The sequence below is a fragment of the Quercus lobata genome, chromosome 4, assembly GCF_001633185.2.
Source record: "Quercus lobata isolate SW786 chromosome 4, ValleyOak3.0 Primary Assembly, whole genome shotgun sequence".
Taxonomy (NCBI): domain Eukaryota; kingdom Viridiplantae; phylum Streptophyta; class Magnoliopsida; order Fagales; family Fagaceae; genus Quercus; species Quercus lobata.
In genome coordinates, this window is record NC_044907.1 from 41613937 (window position 1) to 41624636 (window position 10700).

At 33.7% G+C, this 10700-nt stretch overlaps 1 protein-coding gene across 1 annotated transcript; it reads right to left on the reverse strand.

The window, feature by feature from the left end:
• Positions 1 to 8927: 8927 nt before the first annotated feature.
• LOC115985207 (uncharacterized mitochondrial protein AtMg00810-like) lies at positions 8928 to 9941 on the reverse strand. The gene has a single exon (XM_031108175.1). The coding sequence runs from the start codon at positions 9939 to 9941 to the stop codon at positions 8928 to 8930; it is 1014 nt and encodes a 337-aa protein (XP_030964035.1).
• Positions 9942 to 10700: the final 759 nt, after the last annotated feature.

Here is a 10700-nt window from a genome sequence, read left to right on the forward strand (position 1 = left end):
TTTATTGTATCGAAGTAGTTTGGCCTTGGCAAATATATATAGGGGCCGAAAGCTGGAATTTTAATTCATTTTTGTTTCAAACAATGAATTTTCCTAGCCATGACTTGGTCTTTACGTACACGGCAATGGCCTACTCATATTCCCTGCAAAGATTATACTCCGTAATGCAGTTACTTTTGCCACAATTATTTACATATAAACTTTTTTTTTTTTTTTTTTTTGAGAAAGAAGGAAGATCATTTATTTATTTACATATAAACTGGGATAAGATAATAGAATCACATGAAAGTAATAAATAGCCAATTATAGTTTTTATTTATCAAAAAAATAAATAAATACAATTTGTCACATTAGATAATTATAACAAAACTTATAACTTAATTTGTGGAACTAGAAATACTCTATTCATTGTTTCAGGCACTAAAAATAATGATTTTGTTTGTATAAAAGAATTCAGGGTAGTATTTAGTTTTAGAGACTAGGAAAATTGATACGAAAATTAATATAGAATCAATTATGAATGATATTCGGGGTTAAAAAAAAAAAAAAGATTTTAATAGATGATCAGTTGAAATATATATATTAAGAAACAGTTATAAAATCTTTTTTCTTTTATTTATATTTTGTTAACACTAAGTAGTCGTTAATTTATTTCTCGGGTATTAATCTAGTATTGAATCCTTTTATAAACTTCATTGAAAAAAAAAATTCTGTTTATAAATTTTTATTTTCCATTGGTAAAAATAAAATAAAAATCATAGTTGACTTCGAAAAGTTAAAATCTTATAGTTCAGTCCTTACTTGAAGTTATATTTATTCTCAGCGTGCGTAACCTTCATTTGTAAATTCATTGAACTTGTTCTAGCTGTTAAATATCTTGTGACATGTTCACGTAGAATATTTTAAGGAAAAAGTTTACAGAGAGAAAGAAAAACGAAAATTAAAATTTCTTTCTAGTATGTATTTATCTATTATGGACAATTTTAATTTAAGCACATGCAAGTCACACTATATTTAATAGAGATAAGTGACTGTCAGGATAGTGCTTCTTTGCGTTTGTGTCTGCATTTTTTTTTTTTTTTGGGAGAAGTGCATTTCTGTCTTTTTCAATGGGTCCCGTGCACTGTCTATGAGACTCACAAACCTCTTTTTTTATTAAAACTTTTACTGAAAATGAGTCTCACAACACTATTCACACATTTAAAAATTATTTTGATACAATGTTTTTAGTTTTTAGTTTTCAGCAAAATAAGAAGTATCCAAACACACTCTAAGTTAACTTAACTAAACTCCTTATGACCTCTCGGCAGCTTGATAAAGTCAACAACATACATTCAAATTGCAATTATTTCTCCCAAAAAAAAAAAAAATTGCAATTGAACAACACCCACACTTAAGGAACAACACTTAAGGTACTGTAAATAAGTTTTGTTCATTTAATAATGTGTTCAACATAATAGAATAAAGTTTGGTTACAAACTAAATTAGATTGTAGTTAATAGCTACAACTCTCACTAAAAAAAATTGACATATTACTACATATTTTAAAAATATAACTATTGGATTGCATGTTCTTTACATTTTTAATTAGACACATGTCAAATTTCATGTTAAACGAATGTTATTTACTATGCAATCCATACACCTTTTTTTTTGCACAATTTTTTGCTACAAAAACTTGAAATTTAAACATTTTATTAATGAGATAACTATTAATCTTTAATTTTTTAGAAATTTTGCAAGCATAAAATATATAAAAATAAAATGCAATACAATAGCAGATTTGCCAAAATTTACATCTAATAAAAGTATATTAAGGGGAATTTTAGTCATTTGCTAAACTTTGTTCATCATATTAAACCCCAAATTTCCCATTGGAGTACAAATTGAAAGATTTACAACAAACCACAAAAACCCTAAAAGAGAAAAAATTACCTTAAATGGTAGCTTCAACCATGGGGGCGGCGGTAGATAGAGATATTAATGTGGCTCTCACAAAATAGGTGGGAAGTATTTGTGAGAGAAACATTATTGTGGCTCTCTAAAGGCATTAGCTTCACGCATTTCCCATTCGTTTGGGAAGAAAAGCAAAAAAAACACATGATGAATAGTTGAAAGGGAGATCATGTTGGTATAGATGGAGGTTTCTTTCATGATTAATGCTCTATACAATGGTCTATACAAGTAACGTTGCCAGATATTCTTACTTATTATTCACATTCCTAAATCTTTTATTTGTGGGATGTACCTTTTGCTAGTGGCCAGAGGTTCTTAGGACTTGAGTCAAACTGATCTGCGATAGTTCTAATTAGGTCCTTGAAGTTTGAAAGGGCTCATTGATTGTAAATATGAATATTTGTTGCTTAAAAAATGTGTTGTGTGTATATAATAATTTGTCTTACACTCACTTAAAAATTACCATGATTTTTTAGTGGAGGTTATGGTATCTCTTTGTTTTAAAATTATTTGCCTCTCTTTTGTATGTGTATCTATTTTTCACCCACACGTATTTTAAAAACAATTTTTCTTAATACACAACCAACAATAAAAATAAAAATAAAACAATAAACCCATACATACAATGATACAAACAACAAACGTAATCAGCAAACCACACAGGACCCATCCACACCATTCAAACCCAAATTCACGGAATTCAAACCTAGAGCCAATGACAACCCATCCCAATGAAGACAAAAAATCCATTCTCAACATCAAAACACCACACAAAATTCCAACTAGTAGAAATTGAGTGTTCATTTTTAAATTTGTTGATCGTCAACTCTAGACGGCCCATTTAAGCTCAGATGGAGCCATTTGATTAAAAAATTTGGAGCCCGTTTGGTAATGTTGTTTTAATTGTTTAAGTGTTATGAAAATACAAATGGGTGAAAAAATATTGTATAAATATGTATTATGTTGGTTATATAATAAAAATTGTTGTTTAAACAAACAACTAAACAGACCCTTCATTTTTAGGTTCAATGTCGTATTAATTTAGTTTAAACATAGCTATTTATAGTCCTATAAATATAATTTCTTACAAAATATTTTAAAAAGCTATTGTTAATTGGATAAATACTTCCTTGCAACTAAAAAAAAGGTTCTTAGTCATGGATATATTATGTTCATAAAAACTTTAGAGAAATCATTATCAGTCTTACCATATATAGTAATAGAAATATAGAGTCGTGGTCCAATGGTTAGTCTTTATGTGGGGATAGGTAACAATTAGTGCTTGACGTGACTTGAGGACTATACAGGTCCTGGTCCAATAAATAGAGCCCTTATGTTAGAGTAATAGGTGTTTGGTATATGTGTTTTATTATCTGAAAATATAAGTGAAAATATGTATGGATAAAAAAATATATAAAAATATATATAATATTATTTAAAAATTAAAAATTTATATTTGAGTAGATGTACCAAACACCTAATTTTATTCCTGTGCTCAAAATTTATTCCAAAGCACTATAGGAGACATTAATTACTGGGCTACTGGAGTCGTGGTCCAATGGTTAGTCTTTATGTGGGGATAGGTAACAATTAGTGCTTGATGTGACTTGAGTACTACACAGGGTCCTGGTTCAATAAATAGACTCTTCATGCTAGAGTAATTTTCCTGTGTCTCAAAATTTATTCCAAAGCCCAATTGGAGACATTAACTACTGGGTTAGTGGGCCCAGTCCTCGACCAGTCCTACTTATTTAGGCCAAGCAAGTAATTGGGCTCGTTTTGAGCTTATTTTAGGCCCAGTTTTTGTGCAGTCCTACATTCATAGGCCTTCCGACAAGTATTTGGGCTGTGTTTTGTTTGGGTTTATTTTGCCTTGTGTACCATTAATATTAATTCTAGATTTTATTTATATTATAAAACAAATATATAAATCATTTTATTTTTAAAAGTATATAAAGATTCACATTAATTAAAAGAAACATTAATTTTTTTTTTTAGTTTTTGTGTATAAAACTATGTGTTTTTACTTAAAATAATGTGTAAAAAAAAAATATATATATATATATATATATACACAAAGTCAACTTAAGAAAATTGTATGTGAAACAATGAATTTTGGTTCAAAAAAGTTGACTTAGACCAATAAAAATTTTCTAGAAACACAACAAAACAGCACAAAATTTTCACAATACCTTTTTAATTTTTTTTTTATACTTTATTTTGACTTGTAAATAATTAAAAGCTCAGTAGTTTTGAAAATATTATTACAACAACAAGATGTCTTAACATTTTCACAAATGATATGTTATGTGCACAACATTTTCATAACAAATTATATGTAGTAGGTTGTTACAGCTTACTATTAGTGAGCAAAAAATTAATTTTATTGGCAAGTTTAAATTAGAACCAATAAAAATTTACCACATAATTTTTTATAAAAGTCTTGTGAAAAATGTTATGGATGTAGCATTGGTTTTATTCACATTACATTTATTTTTAGTTGTGGTTGGTTCCAATATGATATTTTATTATTTTATTTTGACCTATAAGAAATTAACACCTCAACAATTGTAAAAATATTGTGTCAATTTGTGGTGTTAATATTTTATTATTTTGTGAAATATTGTGAATTGAACAAATCAAAAATAATGTAGCAAAACTACTGTAGCGTTACACATTCAAAAAAAAAAAAGGGCCAGTAAAACAGTGCAAATTGAACAAACCAAAGATACTGTTGTGAAGCTACTATAACTTTAAGGCATTCGTTCTTTTTTTATATAGATAATATAATTTAAAACAAAAAGAAACTGGTGTACTTGACCAAATGCCTTGAATAAATATGAAAGGATTTTTTAGTAGCATTAGAATGAGTCCAAAAACTTAACTAAACCAAAACTCTATTTTTAACACAATTCCTAAGCCTATTGGCTCCTCTCCCTACTTCATCCTACATAAGTTTTTCCTACTTCATGTACATTACAGCAACTAAGGCATGTGAAAGTGCTAACGTGACTAGATCCAAACCCTACATATGGAATAGCTGTGAGCAAAGGAAACGAAACGAAACGTTGGCTAAAGAGAGGGATCTTTAACCCATGCCAACAGTGTGACCATCTTAGGGAAGTGTGAGATTTGCATCTAACATGGACACCCAGCACTTGCACAAAAGGGAGATAGCGACTCCCTATGGTCAGATGCTATAGAATACCCTTTATTGACTGAGCTTGTGTTAGACCACTGTCGAGGACACATGAATCACTCCTAGTATCCCTAATGTCCCTTTCCTTGTCCAAGGTTTACTCCCCACATAATAGCAAAGCCACCCTCTATTCCACTATCCTGACATTGGCATGCTTTATTAGGGTCTGAATTGGGTGAATAAGGGTTTGACAACTGTCTTGATGTACCTCACAACATTCCTTATACTATAAGAGGAACATATTGCTGAACAATTAATGCTAGATCCTAAAGAAAACAAGAAAAAGAGCAAAAAGTTTGTGTAGGAAAATGAGGTAGAGAAAAGGCTTTCTTTGGGAAGAACATCACCCCTGTACAAAGGCTTTTGTTTTCACATAATAGAGAGCTGTAAGGGACATTCTCCCCTTCCTCAACAGTGGTTTTTCATCCCTTCCAAAGGGTTTTCCATGTATTTTGCCATGCCTTCTTTACTTTCCATTTCTCTCAATGTTAAAGTGTTAAAACTTTCATTTTTATTGTTCTTAAGTTTTTTCACTTAAATGTACTATTAGATGCATTATCCATTCTCTCACATAGTCTTAAAAATCTAACTTGCATGAACATCCCACATAGATGGAGGAGCAAGAATGAAATGAGATTTTAGCCCCCCCCCCTTACGAGATGAGATGTGGATGGGTTTAGACATTTTAGTCTTGCTCTGTTAGGCCGTCCTACCCCACATTGATAAGGACTATAATTATAAAAATTTTATATCCTAAACTCTTACTATTTAAACAAACAAATCAAGACTGGCTTATTTAAATGCATAGATATTAACATTTTTGTTTTTGTTGTGATATTGTTTTGTGAAACAGTTGGATTATATTATTCAATTCTTACTAAAAATTATTTTGATTTGATATGATAAATTTAGTTGTAATTTTAAGTATATTTATATTAATGAAACATATTTTATTTTTATTTTAAAATTGTAATATTTGTGGAGCAAATTATCAGGAAGTAGAATTTTATGGGGCGAGGATTATGCAAGACAAAACCATGCAGGATAAGGGTAAGGAACAACACTTAAGGTACTGTACATAAGTTTTGTTCATTTAATAATGTGTTAATAACAATAGGATAAAATTTGGTTACAAACTAAATTAGTTTGTAGTTAATAGCTACAATTCCCACTAAAAAAAATTGACATATTATTACATATTTTGAAAATATAACTGTTGGATTGTATGTTCTTTACATTCTTAATTAGGCACGTGTCAAATTTCATGTTAAATGAATGTTATTTATCATGCAATCCATACACTTATTTTTTTTTTGAACAATATCTTGCTACAAAAACTTGAAATTTAACCATTTTATTAATGAGATAACTATTAATCTTTAATTTTTTAGAAATTTTGTAAGTATAAAAGATATAAAAATAAAATGCAATACAATAGTAGATTTGTCACAATTTACATCCAATAAAAGTATATTAAGGGGAATTTTAGTCATTTGCTAAATGTTGTTCATCATATTAAACCCCAAAATTCCCATTGGAGTACAAATTGAAAGATTTACAACAAACCCCAAAAACCCTAAAAGAGAAAAAATTACCTTAAATGGCAGCTTCAACCATGGGGGCGACGGTAGATAAAGATATTAATGTGGCTCTCACAAAATAGGTGGGAAGTATTTGTGAGAGAAACATTAATGTGGCTCTCTAAGGCTTTGTTTGGGAGTTCATATGGGAAGAGAATGGAATGGAATGGAATGTATTTAAGTAAGGGAAAGGAATGGAAAAGAATGGAATGTATTTAAGTAAGGGAAAGGAATGGAAAAGAATGGAATGGAATGAAATTAAGTAACCTTGATTGGATGTTTTAAAATAAAAGAATGAAAATGAATGGAATGTACGTAATCTTATTTGGGAGCAACATGGAGGGAATAAAATAGAATTATTTTATGACAATATTTCTATTAGACCTCTATTTTAAAATAAATAATTGAATATACTGGGGTATTTTAGGAGTTTTAGTAAAAAAAATTATTAAATTTAATTTCATTCTCTCTCATTCCTCCCAATTTCGGAGGAAATGAAAATTTGAGGTTTTAAAGGAATGGAAAGGAATGAGTGTTTCCTCCTACATATTCCATTCCCTTCTACTTAAACTCCTAAACAAAAATGAAGAGGAAGTTGGGCAAAAAACCAACTTCTCCAAGTAAAATTTTTTTTTTCTCCCCCCACGCCTCTCCTTACAGGTTCTCTCAGGCGAAATGTGAGCTTGGGATTAGCTCTTGTAGAGATTTTGAGAAATATCTTGGCGTGCCCATCATCACGGACTAGCGTGGCAGCCGTGCCTACAACTTTCTCATCGACGAAATCCGCTCAAAGCTTGCCAACTGGAAAGCCAACTCCCTCTCCCTTGCTGGCCGTATGACACTCATTAATTCCGTCGCCACCTCCATTCCTACGCATGTCATGCAATGCCACATGCTCCCTGTCAAAACTTGCAAGGAAATAGACAAGCTCAATAAAAATTTCTTATGGGGTGACTCTACAACAAAGAAAAAGCTTCATCTCTTGAAATGGTAGATGATCACTAAACCTAAGCTTCTGGGGGGTCTTGGCATCAAAGAAAGTGGTCACAAAAATAAAGCCCTCCTTGCTAAGCACCTATGGTACCTCTGCGCAAAACCGAACTCCCTCCATGCCCGCTTGTTCAACAGCAAATACCACCCGAACTCTAACCACAACAAACACCAATCCACCTCCTGGTCTAGCCTATGCAAAGTAAAAACCCTTTGCGACAAAGGCACGAGATGGCTCATTCGCAGTGGTAACAAAATCAATCTTTAGCTTGACAACTGGACGAGCTTCAGCCCACTCCGAAATGCCATTCAAGGCCCACTCCACTGCCATGAAGAGGCCATCTCTCTGCACGATACCTAGGACCAAAATGGCAACTGGGTTCTTGACAGCCTCTCTTTTACCCTTCTACAAAGCATCCTTAACATCATAAAAGCTGCCCCCAAACCTCTGCACTCCGACCTCGATGATATCCCAACCTGGGACTGCTCGCCAAATGGAAATTTCAGCGCCCACTCTGCCTACAATCTTTCCATCAAATTCCCTACTCCCTCCCATGGCTCTTCTTGGAAATGGATTTGGCAAACTATCACTCTCTCGAGGATTCAATCCTTCCTCTGGCTGGCTGCGCACAACAAACTTCCCACTAGAACGGTCCTGCATGACAAACATATTATTCAGAATATAGAGTGCCCTCTTTGCCAATTCAACGCGGAAACCTCCCTTCATATCCTTCATGACTATCCACGAGTGGCGCCCATTTGGTCCATGCTCATGAACTCCCCCAAATGCACCAACCATGACTACAACACCACCTTGGAATGGTTGAACGCCATGGTTGCCCACCATCATCCTCACCCTCCCAGCAACGTTCCCTGGCCCGTGATCTTTCCCGTAGTTGTTTGGTGCATCTGGTTGGCTAGAAACAAGTTATTGTGGGAAGCCTCTCCTTTTAACCTCGACGCTATGAGAAAAGAATGAATTGGGAAAAACTAATTGCTTTGATTAATTTACTTTGTGAGTTTATATACATCCCAAATCCAGCTAAGAACGAAAAACAGAGCACTGAGCTAATACTGTGCTAACAGATCCTAACAAACTCTCTCACGTGTAAGTAACTAACCTACTCACGTGTGATTACAAATGAATGAAAATAAACACTAAGCTACAAGTCGTATATTGCTAATGGAAACTAATACAGCTACTAAACGACAAGAGCTTCAGATATGACTTCTTGAACTTCTGCTATACAGGTTGATCCGTGTTTCTTCTGCTCCAATTGCTTGCTTTGTTCTTGATCTTGATACTCCCCCTCAAGATGGACTGTAGGTTGATAAATGTTGATGAGTCCCATCTTGGATAAAAGCTCTGAAAACTGTTTATGGCTCAAAGCCTTAGTGAGCAAATCTGCTAATTGGGATTGAGTTCTAACATGGATAAGTTTGATAACTCTCTCCAACACCTTATTCCTTACAACATGGTAGTCAATTTCTATGTGTTTCGTTCGTTCATGGAAAACAGGATTGGAACCTATGTGGAGTGCTGCCTGACTGTCACAGAACAACAAGGATTCTCTGCTGTGATGAACCTGAAGATCCTTTAGCAAATAAAGGATCCAGACTATCTCACAAGTTGAAACAGCCATAGCCCAATATTCTGCCTCTGCTGATGATCTGGAAACAGTGGATTGTTTCTTTGATTTCCAGGAAACTAATGAGTCTCCAATGAATATACAATATCCAGTAACAGATCTTCTGGTATCTGGACATGAAGCCCAGTCAGAATCTGTAAAACCTTTTACATGCAACTCTGAATTTGCTGAGAAGAAAATGCCTTTACCCGGTTCATTCTTCAAGTATTGCAAAACCTTAAGTGCTGCCTCAAGGTGTGGTTTTCTTGGTTTAGCCATAAATTGGCTTAATTTGTGGACTGCAAAGGTGAGGTCAGGTCTAGTGATGCTTAGGTACAGCAACCTTCCCACCAGTCTTCTGTATTGCCCCGGATCATCAAGCAATAAACCATCATGTTTGCTGAGTCTCAAACTTTGATCCATAGGAACTTTTACAGGTTTGCACCCAAGAAGCCCTGCATCCTCCAAAATCTCAAGAGCATACTTCCTTTGACATAGGGAAATGCCTTTGTCTGTCCTAGCTACTTCCAAACCAAGAAAAAATCTCAAAGCACCCAAATCCTTCAGCTGGAATTTCTGATTCAACATCACCCTAAATTGATCAACTTGCCCCTTGTCATTGCTTGCTATGAGAATGTCATCAACATATACTAACAAAGCAATGAATGAATCTCCTTATTGCCTAGTGAAGAGTGAGTAGTCAGCTTTAGATTGAGTAAAACCAAGTTGAATCAATGTGTTGGAGAACTTGGAAAACCATTGTCTGGAGGCCTGTTTAAGTCCATAAAGTGACTTATTTAATCTGCATACAAGCTGGTCTCTATGCTCCCCCTTGTTGTGAAAACCAGGTGGAAGAGCCATGTAGACTTCTTCATGCAAGTCACCATGAAGAAAGGCATTATTTACATCAAGTTGGCTAAGGAACTAGCCCTTCACAGCAGCCACTGCAAGGATACACTTCACAGAAACCATCTTGGCAACAAGGCTGAAGGTCTCAAGATAATCTAAGCCCTCCTTTTGAGTAAACCCCTTTGCAACCAACCTTGCTTTGTACCTTTCAATAGCCCCATCAGCCTTGTACTTAATCCTATAAACCCATTTGCATCCTATAGGATGTTTACCATGAGGCAAAGGAGTGATAGTCCAAGTATTATTGGCTTCCAAGGCAGCAATCTCAGCATCCATGGCATCTTGCCACTTAGGATCAGTTGCAGCTTGTGAAAAGAACTTAGGTTCTGTGTTGGTACAAATTGAGCAACAAAAGGATTTGTAGGTGGAAGATAAAGATGCATAAGAAAGATAGGAAGAAAGAGGATGAGAAGTGCCTGACTTGGATTGATTGGAGAT